We start from the raw sequence: 27,277 nt of genomic DNA, 5'->3' as shown, positions 1-27,277 counted from the left end.
AGCAACTCCACTGGAGGTTGCTGCATTAGGCCATTCCAGCTTTTGACATAGAGAGAACTCTAGTGCTTTCTAGAAGGAGAAGCTGTGGGAGCAAAGAGCAAGAGAGAGAGCTTTTTATCTCCTTCGGCCCTTTAGATCTGCAGGCAAAATGCTTTAGTGTTGCATCCTCTCTATTCCATCTGAGAATAGCTGCTAGCCCACTTCTAAGGACTGATGAATTGGTTCTCTTTTTGTCTTTTTGAAGGAAGATTTTGCCACATGTCTCTCCTTATGAAAGAAGGAAGAGGTTGTCCAAAGAACAGAATGAAAGCTTCATTCTGTCAAGTTTTTTGTCTCTTGTGAGAGGGAATCTAATAACTGAAATTTATGGAAGTCAGGAGTTTGTTTTTTGTGGCTGGAGGTTGTCCAGCGGCATTGGAAATCTTGCTGTTCACCCATCAGTTTGTCTCTCAGTTTGAGGGATTCAGTGGCAAACTGGCAGAAACCTTTTGGAGAAGTGGGTGCCCCATTGGTGTCCTTCGAGAGGAGAAAAGAGAGTGCCACCAATCTGATTTTCATGGAAAAGACATTTAAAACAAATCGAAGAAAATTCTTTTTCACTCAGTGCATAGTTAAACTCTGAAATTCATTGCCAGGGGATGTGGTTTCAGCAGTTAGTGTTACTAGGTTTAAAAAAGGTTTGGATAAGTTCCTAGATGTTAAATCCATAAACTGCTATAATGGTAATTAATAAGCAATAGTAGCTTGAGATCTGTCTAATGTTTGGGTACTTGCCAGGTACTTGTGACTTGGCTTTGCCACTGTTGGAAACAGGATGCTGGGCTTGATGGACCCTTGTTCTGACCCAGTATGGCATCTTCTTATGTTCTGTAACGTAAGATTTGCCATACTGGGTCAGACCAAGGGCCCATCAAGCCCAGTACCCTATTTCCAACAGTGACTAATTCAAGTTACAAGTACCTGACACGATCCCAAAAAGTCAACAGAGTCAGTGCCTACCAAATATATCATGGAGGGAGAAGATAGCAGAAACAAAGCAGTGGATCCCAGGTACATAAGGGGAATCCTGTGTAATATTGAGAAACCTTACCATCTATTTCAGGGAGAGCCCTAAAACACAGAAAAAGAACAGAGGGTATTCTGGGGAATATTCACAGGAATACCCTCTGTGAATATAATAAGATAATCTTATTATCTTATTTGATGCATTGGCATTTTCCCCAGGGTTCCCCTTTCTTCCTGTGAGTGAAGTATTACACCACTCAGGGTAGAATAAAATGGGTCTCCTATCCCTCATTAATCTCCCCTGCAAATTAGGGGTGGGCATTCGTTTGCAACGTATTGGCAATCCGCAACGTATATGCCATATTCGTTGTATTTGTGGGGGTCATAAAACGTATGGCGAACCCCCACGAATACAACGTATCACTAATGAATAAACCCCCCCCCTCCTGACCCCCCCAAGACTTGCCAAAAGTCCCTGGTGGTCCAGCGGGGTCCTGGAGCGATCTCCTTCACTCGGGCCGTCGGCTGCCGGTATCAAAATGGTGCCGATAGCCTTTGCCCTTACTATGTCACAGGGGCTACCGGTGCCATTGGTCGGGCCCCTGTCACATGGTAGGAGCAATGGACGGCCGGCGCCATCTTGTAGGGGGTCAGGAGGGTAGGGGGTTGTAGTTAATAAAATTTAAAGGGTTGGGATGGGGTTTTTTTTGGGAAACAAATACATATGTAACTAATGAACGGATCGGGGTCCCCCAAGAACTGATGCAACTGATTTGGGTCCTGACGAATACGAATACCGAATGGGACAAATCCGTCCCTGCTGCACATTGCTACTGCAAATACCTGTGGTCCACAGCTTAACTTTGAAATCTCCAGACCTCTCTTTTTCTAGTTCTCTTGGGCAGAAACTCCTGTGGGGAGCCTTTGATTTCTCATCTCTCTCTTAGATGGTATTATTTCACACTCCCAATTTCTTCGATTGGGTTCCTTCGGACTGAAGGATCCAAAATTAATACAAGAGAAAAAAAAAAGACTTTCTTCTCCCTCACAGGCAGGAATGATGGACAGAAAACTTCTTCCCAAATAAAAATCATCTTATACTCAAAAACACTCAAAACATTGAGATACATTGTCCGACAAGTGGGTGTGAGTCAGAATATATGGATTTATCCCTTCCTAACCTACTCAGCAAAGGCTTTGAGCTAATACCAAGTGAGGATAAGGGAACTAAAAAAATCAGACCTTCTCATACACTTCTCAACTCAAAATGCTATACTGAACTTAAGGGTCACCTGCTAATATGCAGACAGTTGGCCACTGTTGGAAACAGGATGGTGGGCTTGATGGACCCTTGGTCTGACTCAGTATGGCATATTCTTATGTTCTTCTTAGGACAATACCATTGCAGTAACCTCCAATGGGTGTGCTGTAACCAGATGGTACCTCCCTCTGCTCCTACACTGTTGGATCCTAACCACTAGACCAAGTTCCTCATATAGCTCCCAAGGGAACTCTACATATTGAAGTTTCTCAGTAAATATGTTGTGCTGGAAGACCACCACTGTGTAAGGACTCTTTATTGGAAAGAAGTTAATCAATTTCTAGGGCCCTGAAGCAGAAGCTTCCCCACAACTGGAAGAAAAATGAGGTGCAACGAATTTGTGAGGCCTAATACCCTTTGCAGTGGACCCCCTTTAACAGCACAGTACCTGGGAGGGGGGCTACTCATATACAGCCCAGACTTTATTGCTAGTGACTGTAGATATTGAGCTAAATGTGGAAAATTTCCAAACTATCTGCATTGGGGTAGAGATCACACATACTTTTATCCCAGTTTGCAGAGTAAAAATATGTGCTTATTTTCACTTTGAAACTTGCCATGGGTACAAAGTACATGCGGCCACTTGCACCAGCCTTTTTTGTGGGTCGAATTTTACATGAAAAGTGCATGATAATTGAATTGATCACTGCTGTGTTATAAAGGAGTAGGATACTTATAGCAGCTCTTGAGTGTAGATTACCTGCCTCGGAAATGTCTAATTACTCTTCAATTTTGATGACTTTGGCATGCCCGGATACTCATCTGCCATATAACAATTAGACATTTACTTCCCCTCTTCTGGAAACTGACATTTTAGGAACTTCCAAGAAAAACTTGAGGGGATAATTTTGTAACATTGCACATAGAGAAAGCTAATAAATACGCATCTACATTGCACCAATTTTCAAAATGTAGCTATTTACCTAAGCCCGCTATGAAAATTATCCTGCCAAATCTACCTGCTCAAGTTATACCTACCAAAACATGCGCATACATTTTCCATGAAAATTTACACTCATAGGGGTAGATTTTCAAAGAGTTACGCGCGTAACCTTTTAAAACCTACCCCTGCGCGCGCCGAGCCTATTTTGCATATTCTCGGCGGCGTGCACAAACCCCGGGACATGCATATGTCCCGGGGCTTTGAAAAAGGGGCAAGGCCAGGGTGGGGCGGCGGTCCGGGTGCGGACCTGAGTCCTCCGGCACAGCGGCTGTGTCAGGGGTTAGCGCGCCGGCAGCTGGCCGGCGCATGCAAGTTACACCAAAAGGTAGGGGGAGATTTAGATAGGGCAGGGGGGTAGGTTAGATAGGGGAAGGGAGGGGAAGGTGGGGGAGAGCGAAAGGAAAGTTCCCTCCAAGGCCACTCCAATTTCGGATTTCGGAGCAGCCTTGGAGGGAATGGGGAAAGCCATCGGGCCTCCCCTAGGGTTCGGTGCACACAAGATGCACAAGTGTGCACCCCCTTGCATGCGCTGACCCCGGATTTTATAACATGCACACGTCATAAGTCCATATCCCTCCCCATCTCCACCCCTAGGGATACCTCAGTTTTACCTGCAGATGTCCCTTTGAAAATGATCCTCCTTTTTATCTCTTCTCTGCTAATACCCCCAATATCCATCACCCAATCCCAGTCCCTCTCAATATTGGAGCTGTCAAGGGGGAGCAATTTTTAAGAGATTTTCAGCCCATGGTATAGCATGAGAGCACAACTTTCTTCCCCTTCCCTCATCCTTTCAATAAAATACAATATTATTTAATCCAGTAACTGCAGAGCTGGAAGAAATGGGGAAATACCACATGTCTACACCCTGAACCCATCCCAGATGTCACAGAAATCTTCACCAAGCTTAAGATGATTTTCTAACCTTTGTGTCTGTAGTTTGAATTTGTCTCTACTTTTTATTGGCTTTCTCTTAGTTTCCTTTCTGCCTCATCATTTCTTTTCTGTTCTTCTCATTTTTCTCATTTGTTATTTTTCTTCCCTGTTTCTATATACCAGCCTTCTCTCCATAACTCATTAGCTTCTCACTTCCTCATAATCTAACATCTTCCTGCCAGTTCCATTCCTCTCTTGACCCCTTCATGCCTCTTCCCTCTACCATAATTCCCTCACAACCTATCTCTTGGTTTACTTCCTCTGTCAGACCCTCTTCTCTCTGTCCCACACAGTTCCTTTTCCTAGTTTTCTTCACCTTTCTTATCTTCTTAAGTTCCCTTTGCTTGACCTTTCATCCCAACTCTTATCACAACCTATGTCCTCTCTCCCAGCTTGTATATCCTTCTCTCTTCTCAGCTCACAGCCCATGTCCCCGCTCACAACCCTTCTTTCAGCTCTCTAGGCTCCTCTCCAAGCCTTTCTTATCCTCACAGCCTATCTGCTCTTCTCCCTCTCCCACAGCTCCACTATCAGCCCCTCTTTCCTTCACAGTTCCTCTCCTAGCTAGCATTTCCTCCCCATCTCACAACAGTTCTGTCAGTATCTCTTTCCTGCTCCCCTCTGTCCTTTCCCTTTCCCAGATCTTCTATCAGCAGCCATCTTCATTTCCACTGAACCTCAGGAAGCCAGTGTCCTACACTGCTTTGTTCTAGTCTCCTGCAGCTTATTGATCAGACATTGCACAGCCAGTTTATAGGCTACAGGGGGGAGGCAAAAGCAGGGAGACAGAAGCATATCCTTACTGTTTTCCCTCAGCATAGAGCTTTCAGCTCCTGATTCACAGGCATACAGGAGACAATAATGAGGGTGCTCAAGCACCCATAGAGCTGGTGCCTATGCTCTCAGTCATGTCAACTTCTCCCCCAACCCCAGTCAGACCATTCCATCTCTCTCCTGATATATCCCATTGTCTGAATTCTGACAATCTCCCACAAAGAAGTAGAAAAAAATTATTCAAAGGATCAGTCGATCCACTTGACCATTAGGCCCAATACCTCCTAAAATACATCTGTTACTTAAGACAAAAATTAGCCTTCTATCTACATCCATAATAAATGCCATACTTACCCAAGGCGCCCTCTGCCTCTCCCACTAAAAAATACCATAATCAAACCTATCTTGAAAAAATCTAGCTCTGACCCAAAAATAGTTGACAACTACTGTCCTGTCTCCAGACTGCTCTTCCTTTCAAAAATAGTGCAAAAAGCAGCCTACTTCTAACTTTGAGACTTCCTTGAAGAGGGCACATCTTTTATTCTCACCAATTCAGATTCAGGGGATGCCATAGAATAGAATCTGTCCTACTAGCCATAGCTAACAGTATCCACATGAATTTCGACCAAGATGGAGATTCCCTCCTAGTTCAACAAGATCTCTCTGCTGTCCTTTGACACTATCGATCACCAACTCCTACCACAATGATTAGTTCAATTGGGTTCAATCTTTCCTAGACAACAGAACAGCCCATATCCTGGGCAACAAATTCATCCTTATCCAAAATCTTTACATGTGGAATACCTCAGGTTTCAGTACTTTCCTTGATTCTTTTCAAGGCCTACATTTGTCCAATTTGTGACATCATTCAGTCTTTTAACACTATGATACCTAACTCTGTATCAAAGATAGGACTGGACTAAAACATTTGCACAGCAGTAGGCCAATGGCTCAACAACCTCAAAACTCATCCCCCTCGAAATCAGAACCCCACTTGTTGAGTAGATAAGGGCATCCCTTACTATCCCTGTCTTCCCTATAAGGAACTCCCCTAACAACCTAAGGGGCAGATTTTAAAAGCCCTACACACGTAAATCCAGCTGGGTTACGCACGCCAGGACTATTTGGCATGGGCCCAGCGACACGCACGTGCCCGGGGGTTTGGGAAAGGGGGGGGGGGGGGGGCAGGGCAGGGGTGGGACCGAGGTTTCCGGCACAGTGGCCGTGCCGGGGATCGGTGGTGCTGGCACTCGGCCGGCGCACGCAACCTACGCCAGCCCAGCGGCAGCGCAATTTATGATTAGAAGGTTGGGGGGGGGGGTTAGGTGGGGCTGGGGGGCGGGTTAGGGAGGGGAAGGTGGAGGGAACAGGGAAAGCCACTGGGGCTCCCCTAAGGCTCGGCGCACGCAAGGTGCACAGTGCGCACCCCTTGCGTGCGCCAGCCCCGGAATTTATAACATGTGCGCGGCTGCACGTGAATGTTATAAATCGGCATGGATTTGTGCACACCGGGTTGCACGCACAAATCTACGCCTGTGTGTAGGTATTTAAATCTGGCCCTAAAGATTCAGTAGAAAATTTGGGAGTTCAGCACATCCTTACAATGGAAACTCACATCCTTACAAAGGACAGCTGCAAGAATCATGGTAGGGGACAAAGCAGCTGACCATATAAGACCAATCTTATGTAACTGTATTGGCTCCCAGTTGAAATCAAGATACAGTTCAAAACTCTGTGCTTTGTCTTCAAGTGTGGCAAACAACTTAGCTCTGGAGTATCTCTCTAAACCTCTCTTCTCGCCTATACTCACTAGAGAAACTTTGTTCCTCCCAAATGGCCGAAACCCCCTATCCTCTCTCCCTCTGGCTTCCGTCAGATTAACGTGCACCAGACTCCACATTTAGCTGTTATGCTACAAACTATGGAACAAAATAAAACTGTCTTTACGCCTTGAGACAGTTTACCTCACCTTCTGGAAGTTAGTTTAAGGCTTGGTTATTCAACCAACCTTTCTTAAATTCAGCTTAAAAGATGAAAGAAAGTCTCTATCACAGTCTTTATCTTAGGTAATCACTTTTTTTTTTGACTACCTGAACTTGGTTTTAAAACCACATCATCAACCCTAAATTCCCTTCAAAATCTGTGACAACTATGGTAAGGGACTGGGGGTAGAGACTCCCTTTTATCATATCTTATATACCCGCCCAAATATGTCCCTTTTCACTGTTTCATATGATCACTGTAAACTATGACACCAATTTAACTGGATTAAATTATAAATTTGATTGTAATTTTCCTTGGAACCAACTTGGTAATATCAAATATTTATGAATAAATAAAGAATAATAACCCATGGGAGGCATGGAAATAGGTTTGTATTTCAACATTATATGTTGGAAAATTCCAGGAAAGTTATTTTGAAAAGATAGCTCTTGAAAGCCAGAGTCTACCGAAACATGTAATGTGGAAACTAAATGACCAAATTCCCAGTCTGAGTTGTAACTTACTCAGAATGAAAATGATGCGCTCAGTTCTCAATCCAGCATATGACTGGTTGATCAGTATCTCGATAGAAACATCATTCATTTTCATGTGGCATCAGGAGATGCCCATGGATTCTCCCCAGTAATGTGTTACATTTAGCAATCTTTGCTGTGTATACCGGTATATTTTCTTTTTTCAGAGAATATACTATACAAACCTGTCTTTGCAAAGCAATTTGAAAGCTGATTCAAATATAGTATTTTCATTTTCAGGGTGGTCTAAGCACCAGAGATGAAATGTGGCTTGTCTATTTACTGTACTATCCAAGAATCAAACCTTGCCCGCTGTGAAAGCATTCCAGAAATAATAGAGCAACTCCAGTTCATTGGCGTGAAGGAAATCTATAGGCCGGTGACGTAAGTAACAAAAATATGTACTTGTGTGTTTATAAATATATATTACAGGAAGGAAAAATGACATCCATCTTTGAATTTTGTACAGAGGACTACAAAAATTACAAAGTGCCAATTACAACATAGAATTGGAAGGAAAAATGACATCCATCTTTGAATTTTATAGAGGACTACAAAAATTACAAAGTGCCAATTACATCATAGAATTGGAAGGAAAAATGACATCCATCTTTGAATTTTGTACAGAGGACTACAAAAATTACAAAGTGCCAATTACATCATAGAATTCTGATAATGGTGATAACTTACTAGGGAGAATCTCCAGCTGTTAGATGTCATTTAAAGTGAAGATATTCAGGACAATAGCTTGAATTGGTTCCTTGTTTGGGGACTTGAGTATGGGATCAGGCCTGATTTTTCACAGTCATTATATGCATAGACTTGCTCGGTATGCTTATATGGCTATGCTAAAATTGAACCCAGGCTCAATGAACATACAAGTGCATGTTTGAACTCTGTTGTCATGCAGACTTTTAAGTCCTATTGGGAAGATGTGTTCCTGGGCAGGAGGAGGTAGGGTTGAAACCTAATCAGGTAGATTTTCAAAAAGGCTAAACCGCATAGCACCCATAAATGCACGTAGCTCGCAGGCGCGCAAAGGATAACGTGCTATTTTATAAAGTATAATGTTGTATGTCTGCCAGCTTTACATACCACACCACAATATATATATAGATATATATATATAGAATAGAGAGGAAAGAGACAGAGAGTGAAGACCTGGAGACTCGTTAATAATAAGGCTCAGCTTGACACTCAATATAAGGGACCAAGTAGGGAGCACTTGATTAGGGGTGGGCTGGGTTGGGTTGTGGGGGGGGGTGTGTGTTACAGACACATTCAGAGGTATTCATTGTAAAATTGACATCATTAAAGAATTTTAGACCTTATAGAAGTTGATTTGTACAGATGCAAGCTAGCAGAGATTGCAGTGTACGAATCAACTCCTCTTGGGGCCGATGCAATACAATGCGCTCTGCCAGTGCACCGTTTACCCCATGCTGCAAATGCATGTGAATGAAGCTATTACTCATTCACCTCCCAAATGCAAAAAAATAAATGTGCGTCTCAGACACACATTTATTGCTCAGATAGTAACGGCCTGCCTGGAGCAGGCGTTAATAGCGTGAGCACACTGAAAAAAAGTACAGAAAGCAGAAAAAACTGCTTTTCTGTACTTTTTTAAAGTTAAGAAAAAGAAAAAAAAAACCTCTGCCTGGCCGCTTTGAAGGACCGACGCTGATATGCTCAGCGTCAGTTTATCATAACTGGCTGGCTGCAGTTATGAAAAAACCGATGCGAGTTTCTTGGCATCGGTGTTCATAACCGGCAGACAGCTGGTAACCCGCGGGGTCCCGTTAGCAAGGAGGCGCTAAGGTTGCCAAACGTCCTTGGTGATCCAGCGGGGTCCCTGGAGCAATCTCCTGCACTCGTGCCGTCGGTTGCCAGTATTCAAATGGCGCTGATAGCCTTTGCCCTTACTATGTCACGGGCTACCGGTGCATTGGTCGGCCCCTGTGACATCGTAAGGGTAAAGGGCCATCGGCCCCATTTTGATTCATAGCAGGCTGACGGCCCGAAGGGAGAGATGCTCGCGGGACCCCGCTGGACCACCAGGGCTTTAGTAAGTCTTGGGAAGAAATCGGGATGGTGGGGGGATTGTAATATAGTAAAATGTGAAGGGTTGAGGGGTTTTTTTTTAAATAAATGTGCCCCTGCCCCCGCACAACCCTCCAAACTTGAAAACGAATTTTCCCCAAAGTTCGGGGAAAATCCGTTTCGTGGTTCGGGGTTGAAATTGCCTATTTCATGATATATGAATGTACATATCTACTGCTCACTGCGACTATGGTTCCAGCTCAGTGTAAGCACATTCAAACAACCATGTTTTAAAATCTGCTTTAAATTTTTTTTTGTCTGTTTGTAATCTCAAATAAGTAGGTAAAGAATTCCATACTTTAGTCCTCCGCCATTAATAATTATGCGCTCCTTACTTTGGCTGAGTTTTGCGGATTTAATTGTAGGAACTGTCAAAAGTCCTTGATTGGCTGATCTTAAATTTCTCTGTGGAACATGCAAGCATGTAGATGATTCAGCCACTCTGTTTCTTTCACCTTATATAATATTATGGGCTATGCAAGCTGTTTTATACTGGATCCGATAGAAAAGCGGAAATGCATTGTAATGATATCAAAGTAGGTGGTTATATGATCCTATTTTCGTTTGCCTGTTAAAATTCTTGCGGCCGCATTCTTAAGGACCGGAGAGGCCTTATAGTTGATACTGGTAATCCTAAACAACAGTGAATTACAATCGTCAATGTTTGCAAAAAATTAAGGGCTTGTAGATCACTGCTTGTAAGATCACTGCTGTGATTTCATTTTGAAATCCCTGTGTGTGATAATGGTGTGGACACGCCTGTGGATACTGAAGTATCCTTGGTGCTGGCCAGCCCTGCCTTTTCAAATGGAAATGCCACTGGGAGTTGGGGGGTTCCCTTTGAAAATGTACTGGGAGGCCTGGGGGTTACAAATGTCTCTGCAGGGTTTTAAAAATTATCCCCACACGTAACAGCAACAAATTACAAATTGCCATTTTTTAAATCCTTAGGAACGGGCAGAGTTATCAAAAAGATCTGAACACATCTGCTTGAGTGTAAACATTGCTTCCGATTTATGGGTGAACATATGTCTAGTTACTTTTGATGCTGAAAACACTGTAGCAGCGCTGAAGCAAAATTTTCTTAGTATAAAAGGAGTTTTATAGCAGTTGTTTGTACTTTCGAATTTTAAATATTTCAAATGTTGTCCCTCAGGTCTTGGCCCTTTATTATCAAGAAAACCAAAGCAATATAACATCGTTCTTTCACGGATGCAATGACACATTTCAGTGTCGAGAAAGAAGGGAATCTCCTTTAATGAGCACTGTCCTGCGGCTGCCCATGAACGTGAGATTTACCAAGCACGAGAGCGAGGGAGTGGTCGAGTAAGGTGGATTCCAGTCCTAGGCCCTTTGATTCTGCTTTTTAACAGGTGAAAGTATGTGTGGGTGGCAGGGTAGACATGTATTGAACAGGTACGTAGTAATTTTCAGTAGCGTTTTGTGTGCCCCTGGCATTGTGTGTGGAAACGTCTGCACGGTATTTGCGATTCTGCGTGTACTTTTATGCATGTTTGGAAGAGGCTTCCTGGGGGTGAATTGGGAGGCAGAGAAACCATTTCCGAGCACGCATTCGATTTCAACTTCCTGATCGGAAGCAGGCGTAATGTGAGGGCGTAATGCCGCGCAGGTTCCATTTGCATCTGCTGATTTGCAAATCAGACTAATGTGCGCAAGTTCACTTTGAAAGTTAGGCCTGAAGTCCCTGTGTACTTTCTAACCCACGGACTTCAGTCCTATGTGGGCTGTTATAAAAATTGCCCCCATGCTGTATATGTATATTGACTTACCCTGAAATGGTGACAATATGGCTAAAGAAATCTTCTAAAATGGCATAGCATCACATATCTTGTAGTCATGCTTAAAAATAATCTTTTCTTTGTTTTGTTTGTTTTCAATTTAAACTGGGTATAGATTATAGCTCATTCTGAAATGAGGTGCGGTTGTGTCCTTTAGAGCAATATCTAGGAAGCTGTGTGTGCTGCTTTCACAAATATAAACTCAGCAGTGCAAGGACTGAAAGAGAATGAGCCAAGGAATAGTCCAAATGGTGGATATTCAGCCTGGTATACAGTGATCACATCTGCCACTAGGTGGCAGTATACTGCAGGCTATCTGAGAGGATGCGGTACATGAATATTTTATTTATTTATTTATTTGGATTTTATATTCCGCTTTTCACACTTTTTTCAGCACTTCAAAGCAGATTACATTCAGGTACTGTGGGTAATACTGTACATCTTCAGCTGGCAGGGGAATGCACCTCGTCTGTATCTGTCAGTGTGTCTGTATAACAATGTGTGCAGGTCTTATTCCCCTGAATAAACCTGTTTTATCATACTCCTCTCTGCCAACCCCTCTCAAATAAGCTCGACTTTCCACATTTTAAGGTCACGTCTCATTTAATTTTCCCTCAGATGAGTATGAAATACATCTCCTCTTTCAATCCAGTCTCTTGTGGGGGGTCACTCATCTTCTCGAGCAGTTCATCGAACATGAAGGAAGCAACCATGACAGATATACTATGGAGGTTTTTTTTTTTCTTTTAAAGCAAATCATTTTGGGTGGCTCGCTCCTGCTTCATGGTATAGATATGAAATAGATTTCTGATGAAACTTTGCAATATGCAGGATTATTTGTGGTTTTATAAGGAAGTGAAAAATTGGCTTTTCACATTGGAGGTAGTTTTCAAAAGGATTTACACCCGTAAACTGCAATGTGTAAGTGGGCGTGTGAGAATTGCTAATTTTCATAGGGTTTGAATTATAAGGATTTACATGCAGAAATGGCTTTTTGAAAAATTGATACAATATATGCTACTTTATGTGTATAATCTCTTTGAAAATTACCTTATTATTGCTTTTAATTAACAGCGATTATTTTTATATTTTTATCCTCAACTCACAATAATGGGAGCCCTCATTTTGCATGGATATTCCCAGTAAAATGAGTTACTAATATTGTAAAAAAATATGTTATGGCAGGTCCCTTTAAGGGAATGAATATTGTTTGTATAGGGACTTCTTAGATTTTCCCTTGTCAAAGCCCTCCAGTGACCTCTCTATGGCCAGGCCAAGGGCCTTACTCCTTGACCTATCCACTGTTTTTGACATTCACTGTCTACTCCTCACAAAGAGTACTCTGTTGGATTTCAGGATCTGCTCTATCCCGGTTTTCCTTCTTACCTTCTCCCATCGTGCTTTTACTGTATCCACGTGCGATTGATAACCACTCGATGCCTATAATAAGTTAAAAAATAATTAAATTTGATAATGAACCCCCTCAACTGAGGTGTTTGTTTTTTTTCATTCTAAAGTACCGTTTGATCTGTAAGCAGGAAATGTTGGCCTTTCCAGTGTGTGATGTGGATAAATAATAGCGGTTTGATGTCCTATGGGCATAAATTATGGTTGAGATGTAGCATTCAGTCTTACATTATTGTATGCAACTTGTTTCGCTTGTCGATCGCAGATGGCTGCGACCTCTCATACTCAACTCTTTTTTCCCTGCTCCATCAAGTCAGGGAAGAATGGTGGCCTCTGCCAATCCCCGTCGACCTCTCCAGCGTGGACACTGTCGACCGCCATCTTGGACCTGGAAACACCTAGGCGCGCATGCGCGCAAGGGCCTCTTTTGAAGACGTCATGGTGGGAACCTCAGGGGTGTCCCCTCCCGATGACGACAACCTGCTTGCATATTTAATCCAACCAGCCCTTGCCTTCCTTGAGTTAGCAAGGAGTTATGTCTTGCTGAATTCTCCTCTTTCAAGGACTTCCTGTTCCTGACTTGGTCTTGGCTTCTGAACGCTCTGAGTACCCGCTCCTCGGGGGCTCCCCTGCATTCCCAGCTATCCGTTCCTCGGAGGGCCTTCCTGCCTGACTGCTACAGACCTGCTTCTCAGGTCTCTCTCTTGCTCCAGGAACCATCTTCTGTGAGTACCTCTACTGACTTCTACTATACAAACTGTACTGATGATTCCATGTGGTGTACCCCATATCCCGGGCCACTACCGCCTTCCTTTGGTAGAAGTCATTCAGCTTTCCTACACTACAGAATATTTACATACCAGCTACAGGAGCCATTTCCAGGTTCCGGCATCTCTACCAGTTCTTCAACATCTACTATAAGAACAGCCTCGGTGTACCCTGCTCTGCGGGCCACTACCAGATCTGTATTCTGAGGTGCTACACTCGTCAGAGGGGATTCCCGGTGTACCTGCTCCGCGGGCCACTACTGGATCTTCTCATCTGTGGTCTCACTCTGGGCATTCCCATTGCTCAGCACTGTACTACGACATCTGCTATTCTGTGGACATTATTGTTTTCTCCATTTATAATAAGTCTCTACTTCTAGCTGTGTCCCATGGCACTGAGACTGCACCTGCTGACAGTGAGGATCACAGGGCTCCTCCTGTGGCGGAGACACCTCTCATCTCAGCCCAGGGTTCACATTCTTCCATAAACATAACACAACTGTGGCATTTGTCTAGTTTTTTTTTCTCCTTTTTCTTTTGCATCCGCTGTTCCTGTGTTTTCTTATTAGGTCTCCTGTAGCTTAAGGACTGCTTTTTTTCTTTTTTATAATTATTGATGCCTCTTTCCTTCTCCACGCACATCCAAAACACTGCAAAAGTGTGCCATTTCTTCCTCTGTAATACTGCAAAAATGTGTGCCTTGCTTTTTGAGCATGCTACCAAAATGCTCATCCACTTTGTCACCTCCCTCTTAAAACTACTACAATCTGCTCTTGGCAGATTTCCCTTTGAACCATCTTTCTCCACTGCAATTTGTTCAAAATTCAGCCACACAACTTGTCTAGCTTCAGCATTGTCTTGACTACGGAACCCAAGTCTTTACATTGGCTCCCTTTTCGCTTCCATTCAAGCTTCTCTTACTCGCCTACAAATGCATTCACTCCGCAGCTCCTCATTACCCATCTTCTCTCTCTTCTTCATCCTTCCTCGTGAACTCCATTCATCCAGCAGGTTTATTTATTTATTTATTTAAAAAGTATTTATATACCGTTTTTTAAAAAAGAAATTTTATCAAAAACGGTTCACAGATTTAAAACCAAAAATAAAATAATCAAAATAAAATGGAATTTTTAAACTTTACATAAAAATTGGTAATAACTCTGTCTTGTTGCTCTTGTCTGTGCCCTTCTCCTCTACTGTCAGCTCCTGACTCTGCATTTTCTACCTTGCTGCACCATATGCATGGAATCGACTTCTGATTCAGTGTGCCATGTTCCCTCTCTGACCATATTCAAGTCCAGTCTAAAAACTCAGGGGGTAATTTTCAAAAGGATTTACATGTTTAAACTGGGTTTTAAATGCGTAAATTCACTTTACACTTGTAAGTAGGTTTTTGAAAATTGATATGTTATTATGCTATTGAATTGTCAATAGGTTTTATGCACATAAGTGCACTTTAAGCGCAAAAATGGGCTTTTCAAAATTGCTACTACAAATCTCACTTTTACATGTGTAAATCCTTTTGAAAATTAACCTTTAGCTTTTTCAGGATGCCTTTAAATTCAAAAGATTTCTCTTCAATAAATATACTTCCCACAGACTTTTGTCTTGAAGAGATTGTAAGCTCCATGTGTTGCGCCTGGAGGTGGACCCTTGGCCTGGTGCAGGATTGGTAGGCTCCCTGGTCGGACCCAGAGAGCGCCTACCACCAGGAGGCGGAGCACAGGAGGAGACAGAGGCTAGCTGGAGCTTCACCAATAGCAACCTGGGGTTCCCTCAGGCTCAGCCCTTGGTTACCAGGGCTGCCTGGTCTTAGGTGGGCCTTGCAGGATCTCTGAGAGATAAAGTTCAGGGGAGTGCCCACCACGAACAAGGGTGCGCGGTTGATGTTCAGTTCAGGGAGTCCAGGAGCCAGAGAAGGCCAGAACAGAGTCTCTGAATGAAGAGCAAGGATCAAGGCCAGAGTCAAGGATAGCGTGGTCAGCCAAAGCAGGGATCAATACCAGTGGTCAATCTGAGGATGGTCAGTCAGGCAAAGTTCAGTTTCCAGGTGGCGTTCAGACGTGGTCAGTGGACAAGCAGAGGTCAGTTCTGGGCAGCATTCAGACATGGTCAAGAAAACAGGCAAAGGTCAAATCCAGGTGGCGATCAAACGTAGTCAAGTAACAGGCAGAGGTCAGTACCGAGAAGAGAGTCTGAATGGTACTACCTGGGGAGACGAAGGAACAGGAGACTGGAACAGGAAACTAGAACAGAAGACTGGAACAAGACATTGGAACAGGAGACTGGAACAAGACACTGGAACAGGAAGGCAAACTAGCTATCACAACGTGATCGACCTGATTGCCAAGGCAGGGATCATGGGTCTGAGCCCTGCCTTATTTACTGAGGAGTTGATACGTCATCAGTGACCATCAGGTCCTGGTTTCCCGCACTTGGCCCTTTAAATGTCATGATGCTGGCCGTGGGTGTGCCTAGGAGCGGGGCTGAGGAGACGCTGGACGCGTATCCCCGGTGGGAGCTCCGCTGTGAGGCCTATGATGCTGCCGGAGCCGCTGCGGGTAGAGGAGAGCGACGGGGACGGCCAGGACCGACAGTGAAAGGGAGGCCTGCATTTGTGGACGGCCGAGAGAGAGGTGAGCAGGCCTGGCCGTGGAGCATACGCAGCCGGGAAGCACAACAGTATCCCCCCTTCTAGGCCACCCCCTTACTGGCTTTGGTTTGTCAAGGTGGTCTCGGTGGAAGTCCTGGAAGAGTTGTTTGTCATAGATTTATTTATTTATTTATTTAATGAGTTTTATATACCGTCATTCGGTAAAGCCATCACAATGGTTTACAAAAGCTCAAAATGCAGGATTTTTAACAATTGAGCAAAAAGGGATAACAGGAAGTATATTAAACAATGGAGAGATATTCAATTGCAAAGATATTAACTGGCATTTGCACTACAGGTTGCACTAAGGGGTGCACAAAGGGGAGAACCCCTTTGTCGCGCCTCTTCGGCGTACGGCGCCTGGTGGCAGGGCGCCTTTCAACGGTCGGAGCTGCCCCTGGTGATGTTGGGGGGGGGGGGGGGCTTCCGATCGGGTCTCTCCCTCACATTGCAGTTCTGTTTTTTTTCCTTTTTCAGTTTCAGGTGATATTTTTTTCTTCTCTTCTGTTCCCATGGCGATGGAGAAGTGCCGCAGGGCGCCCAAAGGTGGTGGATGGGCTGCCAGTTCGAGGGCGCCGGTGGCAGGGCGCCTTTCAACGGTTAGAGCTGCCCCTGGTGATGTCGGGTGGGGGGGGGGCTTTCGATCGGGTCTCTCCCTCACATTGCAGTTCTGTTTTTTTTCCTTTTTCAGTTTCAGGTGATATTTCTTTCTTCTCTTCTGTTCCCATGGCGATGGAGAAGTGCCGCAGGGCGCCCAAAGGTGGTGGGTGGTCTGCCAGTTCGAGGGCGCCGGTGGCAGGGCACCTTTCAATGGTCTGCGCTGTCCCTGGTGACGTCGGGGGGGGGGAAGGCTTCTGATCTGGTCTCTCCCTCACATTGCAGTTCTGTTTTTTTTCCTTTTTCAGTTTCAGGTGATATTTTTTTCTTCTCTTCTGTTCCCATGATGTGGTGGGAGGGCTCCCATGAGTTCTCCTCAGGCCCGAAGCCCTCCCACGACAGGAGATATTCGCAATGGCATGTCTCTTGCAGACATCTAGGACCTCTGGTACCTGAAAAGTTTCTTCTGGTTCTGCGGAGACTTGTGGAGGAGGAGGAGCCTTACGAAATGGCCATGAATGTATGAGAGGTTTCAATAAAGAAACATGAAAGGTATTGTGAATACCCATGGATCTTGGTAGCTGGAGTTGGTACGTCACCGCTCCAACACGGCGGAGAACTGGGAATGACCCAATGAATTTAGGTGCCAGGCGCTGAGATGGTAATCGCAACCTGATATGTTTGGTGCTCAACCATACCTTTTGTCCTGGTCGGAAGAGTGGAGCCGACCGTCGATGAGTATCAGCCACTCTTTTGGACCGTTCGGCGGCCTGAGCAAGCTGCTCTCTAACTTGGTTTCATACGAGTTGGATGGTTTGTGCCGGGAACTGAACCATTGGCGAAGGCACGGAGAGAGGCACTGGCAGAGGCAAGCGTGGTTGGTGGCCAAACACCACGGAGAACGGAGAGACATTGGTGGCAGCGGTAATGTGTGTGTTGTGACACAACTCGGCCCAAGGTAACAGGTCAGCCCAGTTATCCTGCTGGTCAGTTGCATACGACTGTAGGAAGGTCTTCAGTGTATGGTTGGTTTTTTTCACTTGGCCATTTGCCTGAGGGCGGTAGGCCGATGTGAAGTTCAGGGTGGTGTTGAACTTATGACATATAGTGATCACCAATATTTAGCGGGGTAGGCCATGCAAGCGGAAGACGTGTTTCAGGAATAACTTGGCGAGTTCTGGAGCTGATGGAAGGCTCTGCAGAGGGATAAAATGACCCATCTTAGAGAAGCAGGCAATGATGACCCAGATGACAGTGTTATCTTGAGATGGAGGCAGGTCAGTAATGAAATCAGTTTATATACTTGACCAGGGTGCTGGAAGCGGTTGGAGAAGTCCCCATGGTCGACCAGTTGGGGGGCTTCTGTTGAGCACAGATCGGACAAGAATCAACAAAGTTGCGTGAATCTTTTACCATACTGGGCCACCAGTAGAACCTCCTCAGCATCTTGAGGGTTCTAGCTCGGCCAGGATGTCTGGCTAGCTTTGAGTCGTGGGCCCAGCGGAGTACATGCTCACGTAGTTGGCGTGGGTCTACTATCTTTCCGGCGGGTACTGTGGTGGTAACTGCGAAAGACACACAGGCTGGATCGATTATGTGTCTTGGGGAGTCTGGTTTATCCTCTGGTTCAAGGGAACACGAGAGTGCATCAGCACGGAGGTTCTTCGATGCTTGCCAGTAGCACAGCTTGAAATTGAATCATTCTAAGAACACCACCCATCGGGCTTGTCTTGGGTTCAATAATTGTTCTTCTTTTAGATATTCAAGATTTTTATGATCTGTGAATATGGTAAATATTCTGATGGTTCGATGTAAACCGATGTGATGTTTCGAGTAACTTCGGTATATAAGACTCCTTAAATAAATAAATAAATAAATAAACTTGAGTTGTGCTCCTTCCAACCAAGGACGCCACTCTTGGAGTGCTAGCTTGACAGCGAGAAGTTCACAATCTCCAATCATGTAATTTTGCTCCACTGGTGAAAATTTGTGGGAATAGAAGGAGCATGGGACCAATGTACCTTTGGAGAAGTACTGACTCAACACCGCACCAGCTCTGATGGCGGATGCGTCGACCTCAACGACGAATGGGCGGTTTGGGTCTGGATGCTGCAGACAGGGACCGGAACAGAACACCTCTTTTAATGCGTGGAATGCAGCTTGAGCCTTGGGACTCCAAATCCGGAGATTGGTTCCTTTTCTAGTCATAGCCGTGAGTGGGGCAGCTAACGTGGAATAGTTAGCGATAAACTTTCTATAGTAATTCGTGAATCCAAGAAATCTTTGTAAGACATGGAGGCCTACTGGCTGGGGCCAGTTGTGAATCCCTTGAAACTTTTCAGGATCCATAGTAAATCCTCGATCGGAGATGATATATCCCAGGAAGGGCAGACAGTTTTGTTCAAAGATGCACAATTCCAGTTTTCTGTAGAGATGATTCTCTCTGAGGTGTTGAACTGTCCTGACGTGATTGTGATGGGACTTCAGGTCCTTTGAGAAGATCAGGATGTCATCTAAATATTAAACTACAAATGAATAAATTAGGTCTCAGAGGATCTCATTCATCAGGCGCTGAAAGATCGCAGGGGCATTACAAAGGCCGAAAGGCATCACTATGTACTCATAGTGGCCATCCCTGGTGTTGAAAGCGGTCTTCCAAATGTCCTCAGGCTAGATACATACGAGATTGTACGTCCCTCGTAGATCCAGCTTCGTGAAGATCTGGGCCCCTTGCAGGCGATCAAACAATTCACTGATGAGGGGCAACGGATAGCGATCCTTGCGGGTGATGGCATTAAGCCCATGATAGTCGATACATGGGCGTAATCCTCCATCCTTCTTTTTGATGAAGAAGAAGCCCGCTCCTGCTGGAGAGTCGGAAGGACTGATGAACCCTTTCTCTAGATTCTCTTTGATATACTCAGACATTGCTTGAATCTCAGGAAGGGAGAGTGGGTATATCCTGCCTTTGGGATTTATGGTGCCTGGCAGAAGTTCGATAGGGCAATTAAACATTCGGAGCGGAGGCAGCGTATCAGCCTTTTGCTTCGAGAAGACATCCTCGAAGTCAGGGTACTGGGCAGGTAGACAGGAGAGAGTCATAGTCTTCAAGACGGTTACTGCTGGGAACACTTGTTTCAAGCAGTGTTTCTGGCATTGAGGACGCCCCTGAACCAGCTGCAGGAACTGCCAGTCAAATTGGGGTCCATGTACCTGGAGCCAGGGAAGCACTAGGATGACTGGGAGTGTGGAATGTTTCAAGACATACAAGGATATTTCCTCCTCATGAAGGGTTCCCACGGTGAGGCGGAAGGCCACCGTGCGATGAATGATTCGTCCAGGGAGATGTTCCCCTTGGATTGATGCAATGTGGAAAGGCAACTCTAGGGGTTGGAGGGGAATCTTCAGGAGGTTGATGATGTCGTCCATGATGAAGCTGCCAATTGCTCCAGTGTCAATAAGAGCAGTGGTGGTGGTGAAGGAACGGGATTCCATGGAGAGACAGATTGGAAGTAAAGGTTGAGGGCCGGAGACTGTAGCGCCCAAGCTCGGGACCCCTGCCGGGCTTAGGCTTTGAAGTTTTCCAGGCGAGCTGGATAAGACTGCCGCAGGTGTCCGGAGGCACCGCAGTATAAGCAGAGACATTTCTTCTTGCGCTGAAGACGCTCTTCGGAAGACATACGCCCACGGTTAACTTGCATAGGTTCTTCTGTGGATGGAGGTGGTGCCAGTAGACCCTTCATCTGAGGGCTTGGGGCAGGTGCTGGGCGTTGAGCAGGAGGCCGGGGTGCTTTCACTTCTTGGTGCCATTGCCGGAGGTGATGGTCGATTCTCCCAACGAGGGAAATCAGGTCCTCTAGAGATATAGGAATCTCATGGACAGCAAGCTCATCTTTGAGAGCGGGAGAAGGCCTTCTAGATAGATGGGTTCTTCTTAGTGTTTGGGTAATTGCCAGGTTCTTGTGGCCTGGTTTTGGCCTCTGTTGGAAACAGGATGCTTGGTCTGACCCAGCATGGCAATTTCTTATGTTCTTATGGCTTTGAAAATGTCCCATCCCAAAACTAATTTGCAATCTGGAAATTAATGCTTAACCTTTTAATGTACCAGGCAAAATAAGGTACACTTCAGGGTTCTGTTAAAACATTTATTATTACAGAATCTCAATCACCCTATTAGATCAGGAGAAATTATAACTTTTTTTTGTAGGTTATAATATCTTAATAATTTGTGATAACTTTGACTGGGCCCAGCATAAGACATCTGACGAACTGGTATAAGTGAACTTGAAAGCCTATGTACATCATCTTCTCCAGATAACCCTTATCTTGGTCCAATCAAAAGTATCACAACCTATAAGGAATAAAAAAATGATAGAGGCTGGTGGTACTTTGTAGACTAACAGATTCATTGAAGCGTAAATTTCAAGGACAAAAGCCTACTTCATTGTTTTTGGTACTATAGACTAACCTAGCTATCCCCTGGAAGTTTTATAAAGGATTGAGTTTAAACATTCAGAAAAAATATTTTAAAAAGCCATAGGGGATACTTTTCAACATGATTTACATGAGTAAATGCACTTTACACATGCAAGTGTGCTTTTGAAAATTGCTACAATATATACCATTGAATTGTCCATAGCTTTACATACGTAAGTGCACTTTAAGCGTGTAAATGGGCTTTTGAAAATTGCTGTGATAGTATGTTTCATTTACATGCATAACTCCTTTAAAATCACCTCCCCAGGCTGGAAATTTTAGTACTGTTTTAAGAGTAATTTTTGTTGGTGTTTCTTGTTTGTTTTATTTCAGGTTCAGGGGATGATCGTTTCCCCTCCAGAAGTGAAGAAGCCATGTGAACCAGAACCTGTACTATGCAGTTCAACAGCCTACACACATTATAGTCCATACCTCCATCTTTTACTCTTTGTGTATGTCACTGTAAATACCATACGAAACAGACAGCTCTTTGTATAATGGCTTGTATCTCTTCACACTGTTCTGCGGGTCATGCAAGCACCAAGACGATTGCACTGTTGCTATTGTAGATTTATTTTATATATTAATAAACTAATTTTACTAGACAAAAAGAAATCTTGCTTGTTACTTTTCCTTTGTGGCAATGAAATAGGTTACTGTGCAAGGTGCTGGCAAGTGCATTCTGGAGATAATCCTCCATGTGGGGCTCTTGCTGTGAAGAACACAGGAATAGTAAATACAGTGAACATGAAATTCAGGAGACTGGGATTTTCACTCTAAAAGGAGTAATTTGTACTTCATTATGTTAGGGATGTGCATTCATTTGAAATGACATACATAATATCCACTACATTGTCTGTCATTTCTTGTTGTTTTTTCTTCTTTCATTTGTGCACACTATTTGCAAAGTAGTGTGTATTATTTCTGAATAGTGTGCACTCTTTCGAAAATGTAAAAAACAAAAACAAAAAAAGGAAAATATTAATGAAAATAAAAATTGACACCAAACACAAAACAACATTTTTTTGCCTGCCCCCTCTACATTATATTAAGCAGCAAGCAGGAAAGAAATCATGTACAGTACATTAACTCATTGGTTCCCATCATACACCACACACTATATCAGGGCTCAAGCAGCCTTGCCCCTCCCCCTTCCAATTAACATTCAGGTCAATAACTTCCGCCTGAGATTTTGATAATTAAACTCAATCATGATCACCCCTAGTAAACTGATCTTATAAAAACATATAATTGGACATCATACCTTTAATTATTAAACTTTGGTGTGTGTGTGTGTGTGTATCTATATCTCTCTATATATATCAAATATGTTTCAGAAATCATGTCACAATGTCTAATTAATTGTCACCTCTGATTTATGGGGGCAGACTGTAAAAAAATAAATTTCAAGAAATGCATAAATTAAAAAAGGAAAAGAAATTCATATTGCATGAATGGCTGGCATGAACTAGAATGTTTCCCCTTTACTGCCCATAAAAAAAAAAAAAAAATTCAGTTCTCTTATCACCGCTGTAAAGTGATAGAAACACTTCCCAATACCAGGCACTTTGTGAAGTAACCCAAAACCATGTGAAAAAGACATTTGGAACCTATATAGCAAATTTGCCATACCAAAACCCTATTTACAGGGCTCATACAGCACCAACACTACCTGTGAAAAGGTAGTACTGCTAATATTACACCAAGCATTAGAATACTAATTCACCTCCTATTGAGAACAGTAGAACAATCCGGACTACTACAGATCACTATACTAGCCGAAGTGAACAGCTTACCTCGATCACACGCTAAGTGAAATTGTTTGCTTATTTATAATATCTGTGTTATGGAGTCTCAGTTTAGTGGACCCTTGGGCCAACCTGCAGGAGACTGGGAAAGATATTCAAAGTCTCTAGTACACCGCAGGCTGGGAGGCAGATGGTCAGGCTGGACGTAGAGGTGCTCTTCACCCTGGAAGCTGGTACTCCCCCGGGAGGAGCCCGGAGGAGCCCAGCCGCTGGGACTTAGGTGAGGCTTCACCCTTGGAAGTTGAAGCCCCCCCGGGAGGAGCCCGTAGGAGCCCGGCTGCTGGGACTTAGGCAGGATGATGATCTTGAGACTGAAGCGGGCAGGCTGATGAGCAGGACTGGGAACTGGAACCAGACTAGAATAGTAGACAGGAACTGTAGCAGGACTCGGGTACTGGAACCAGGCTAGAACAATAGACAGGAACTGTAGCAGGACTCGGGTACTGGAACCAGGCAGGAACGGTAGCTGGCAAGCAGGAACCAAGCAGGCAAGCAGGAACGGAGCGAGTTCCAAAGGCAGCTCACTCCGGGGCATGAAGCAACAGGGATCCGGTAGGTAAGCCCGTTGCAAGGCAAAGACTGAGTGTCCGCGGCCGGCTTATCAAGGCCGCGGCGTCTGACGTCAGGAATTGGGCGGAGTCATCACTGGCGGGAAACGGCCTAGAAAAGCGCCTAAGTGGCGCACGCGTGTGCCTAGGAGCAGGGCGTCCATGGGAAGCTTCCTGGTGGCGCGGCCCTCGCGGGGACGCCGTCGAACAGGTAAGGGTATGGTCGCGGTGCTCGCGGCCAGAACCATAACAATCTGGGCTAAGTATATCCCTTGACTAATTTTGTATTATTTTGTGCCGTGGGGGGGGGGGGGGGGGGGTGTGTGAGGATTCTTTCACTTGTGAGCAAAAGTTCAAAAGTGTGTATTGGGGCTGAAAAAATAAAAACAAAAATTCCCATAAGTTTTATTATCAGATTGTGTTTAGGGGGAAGGGCTCTATTTAGAATTTATTTGCCAAGAGACCAGCATTTTGTAGCAGAAAGTAGCCATTGTCTGCAGGTCTTCATGTGAGAGGCAGCTTCATGCTAAGGGGCAGATTTTAAATGGTACGCATGCGGGGTACATTTGTGCACGCTACAGAAAGATTTTCAAAACCCACACAGAAGACTCATGAACAAAATGCGAAGCTTAGGAGTGAGTGCCAAGGTAGTCGTGTGGATTGCAAACTGGTTAACTGACAGGAGACAGCGTGTAATGGAAAATGGAAACTATTCTGAAGAAAGAATGGTGTTACATGGAGTGCCACAGGGATCTGTTTTGGGACCAGTTCTGTTCAATATTTTTGTGAGTGACATTGTGGAAGGTAAAGTTTGTCTCTTTGCGGATGATACTAAGATCTGAACACACCTGAAGGAGTAGAGAAAATGAAAAGTGATTTAAGAAAGCTTGAAGACTGATCAAGAATTTGGCAGCTGGGATTCAATGCCAGTAAAAAAGACTGTCCAGGAAAAAGAACCTTGGCAGGTAGTCAAAAATGGCACGGGCCATCCAGTGCTCCTACCATGTGACAGGGGCCGGCCAATGGCACGGATACCCTGTCACATGGTAAGGGCAAAGGGCCATCGGTGCCATTTTGATTAGTGGCAGCCGATGGGCCGGGAGCGAGAGATCGCACCCAGGACCCCCACTGGACCACCAGGTACCTGTAAAATGTTTTGGGGGGGGGGGGTCAGGAAGGTGGGGGAAGCAAAGGGATTAGTTTTAAAGGGTTGGGCTGGGTTTAGGGGTTATTTTTGTGTGCTGTTTTTCCTGCCCTCCCCCCAAACGATAAAAGAACCCCCACGAACAATATCGTGGGGTTTTCCTATCGTTTCGGGGGAGCCCCCGATTTCTGACGGTTTTGAAAATATTGACGATATTTTCAGTCGTCCGAAGCCCGATTCACATCCCTAGTAAGAACACTCCAAGGTTCCAAAAGAGGGGCAAAAGGTGCTAACAACAGTGGCATGAACATCTTAAGGTACCAAAAGACCAGCAAAGCAGCACCAACAGTAGCAGGAACACCCTAGGACACTATGAGAGAGGAAAAGGTGACAGAAATACCCCCAGAGCACTGAGAGATTAAAATCAGCACTAATAATAATAAAATAATAATAAACAGTGGCATGAAGATCCCATGGCACCAACAGAGTTAAGGCAACAGAAAATGGCATGAATGCCCCATGTGAGGGGGCAAAGCAGCACCCACTGTGGCAAGAACACCCCCAAGCTCCAAATGAGGGGCAAAGGGTACTAACAAAATGGTATGAGAATCTCAAGGCATCGAAAGAGGGATAAATGCCACCAACAATAGAATGAAACTCCCAAGGCACCATGAGAGGGAACCAAAGTTGATTCAGCTGACCTGGCTGGATGTAAAATGCTAACAGAAATTTGACTGGCTAGTAAAATAGGCAGCACAACAATAATGGAAAATATCAATTTTCTGAGTATTAATTGGGTAAATGTCACATCAAGGGTATGCAAGGGACGTAAAGTTCCTAGATGCCATCAATGACTGCTTCATGCAGCAATTGGTCATGGAAATGAGTGAGGGAACTATAATGGATCTTGTTCTCAGTGGACTGCAGGACCTAGTGCAAGAGATAAAGGTGGTAGAACCACTTGGCAATAGCAATCATAATTTAACTGAATTTAACATAATCACTAAAGGGAAAATATTAAGGAGACTATAATAAATTGAGGAAATTTGCCAGAGAAAAACTAAAAGGAGCAAATCACAGGAGACATGGACATTGTTTAAAATTACCATCCTTGAGGCCCAGACAAAATGTATTCCATGATTAGAAAAGGTAGAAGCAAAGCCAAACACTGTCAGTGTGTTTAATAGTGAAGTGAAAGAGGCAATTAAAGCCAAAATGGAGAGCAGATCCAAATGAGGAAAATGGGGAAGAGTATAAGCTCTGGCAAGTTAGATGAAAAAAGTAATTAAGCAGGCTAAGAGAGAACTTGAAAAGAAGCTTATCATAGAGGTAAAAACAATTAATAAAAACTTTTTCAAGTACATTTGAACAAAAAAGCCTATGAGGGAGTCAGTTGGGCCTCTAGATGATGAGAGGTAAAAGGAATACTCAGGAAGGCAAGGAAATTGCAGGGAAACTAAATGAATTCTTTGCCTCTGTCTTTACTGAGGAGGATATTGGGATCATATCCACACTGGAAACATTTTTGCATGGTGACTAAACAACATCACTGTGAAACTGGAGGATGTAATAAATCAGATTGACAGACTAAAGAATATCAAATCACCAGCACCAGATGGTATTCACCCAAGAGCTCTGAAGGAACTCAAACATGAAACTGAAGACCTTTTTTATGATTTGCAACCTATCATTTAACACAGCTATGGTACCAGCAAACTAGAGGTTGGCCAATGGGATGCCAGTTTTTAAAAAGAGCTGTAGGGCTGAGCCAGCAAACTATAGACCAGTAAGCCTGACATTGGTGCCAGACAAAATGGTAGAAGCTATTCTTAAAGACAAAACTACTGACCACATAGATAGTCATGGTTTAATGGAGGAGAGTCAACTGGTTTTTGCAAAGCTAAGTCTTGTCTTACCAATTTACTAGATTTTCTTGAAGGTGTAATTCAGGGATAGGCAGAACCAGGTCTGGTTTTCAGAATATCCACAATGAATATGCATGAAATATATTCTTTGCCTCTGTCATTAAGGTTAAAACACCGTCTAAGTTTTTAACTTGTACTTTCTATGGTAAAATTTCTTTTACCGGCCTATCTTCCTTCCAGCTTGTTGCAAGCTTCCAAGTTCTCTCCCCTTGTTGATTGTAATTTTTGACTTATTCCTACTTATTGTTATCTTTCGTTTACGTGGATTTGTTACTCTTGTTGTTTTTCCCTTTTGTTAATCTGTAAACCGATCCGATATGGTAATTTACTATGAAGGTCGGTATAAAAAACTGTTAAATAAATAAAAATAAATATTTACATACAATGGAGGCAGTGCATGCATATCCAAAAACCAGACCTGGTTCTGGCACTCCAGGACCAACATTGCCTACCCTTGGTGTAAATAAACATGCAGATAAAAGTGAGCTGGTGATATAGTGTATTTGAATTTTCAGAAAGCATTTGTTGAAGGCCCTCATGAGAGGCTCCTCAGGTAAC

At 44.1% G+C, this 27,277-nt stretch overlaps 1 protein-coding gene and 1 long non-coding RNA gene across 2 annotated transcripts in view; both read left to right on the top strand.

The window, feature by feature from the left end:
- MOXD1 (monooxygenase DBH like 1) overlaps positions 1-10,915 on the top strand; it is a 211,900-nt gene extending 200,985 nt beyond the window's left edge. The window contains 3 exon segments of the mRNA XM_029594406.1: positions 7,736-7,795; positions 7,797-7,879; positions 10,752-10,915. Coding sequence (XP_029450266.1) covers positions 7,736-7,795; positions 7,797-7,879; positions 10,752-10,791 — 183 coding nt within the window. The 3' untranslated portion in view covers positions 10,792-10,915.
- A 1,099-nt stretch (positions 10,916-12,014) lies between these two features.
- On the top strand, positions 12,015-21,899 carry LOC115087325. Its single transcript, XR_003855497.1, has 2 exons — positions 12,015-12,125; positions 21,628-21,899. It is a non-coding gene; the product is annotated as an uncharacterized LOC115087325 (long non-coding RNA).
- Positions 21,900-27,277: the final 5,378 nt, after the last annotated feature.

Source organism: Rhinatrema bivittatum, chromosome 3 (genome assembly GCF_901001135.1).
Source record: "Rhinatrema bivittatum chromosome 3, aRhiBiv1.1, whole genome shotgun sequence".
In the NCBI taxonomy this organism is placed as follows: Eukaryota; Metazoa; Chordata; class Amphibia; order Gymnophiona; family Rhinatrematidae; genus Rhinatrema; species Rhinatrema bivittatum.
The sequence above is the reverse complement of the archived record's forward strand: the minus strand, read 5'-3'. Positions and strand labels throughout refer to the sequence as shown.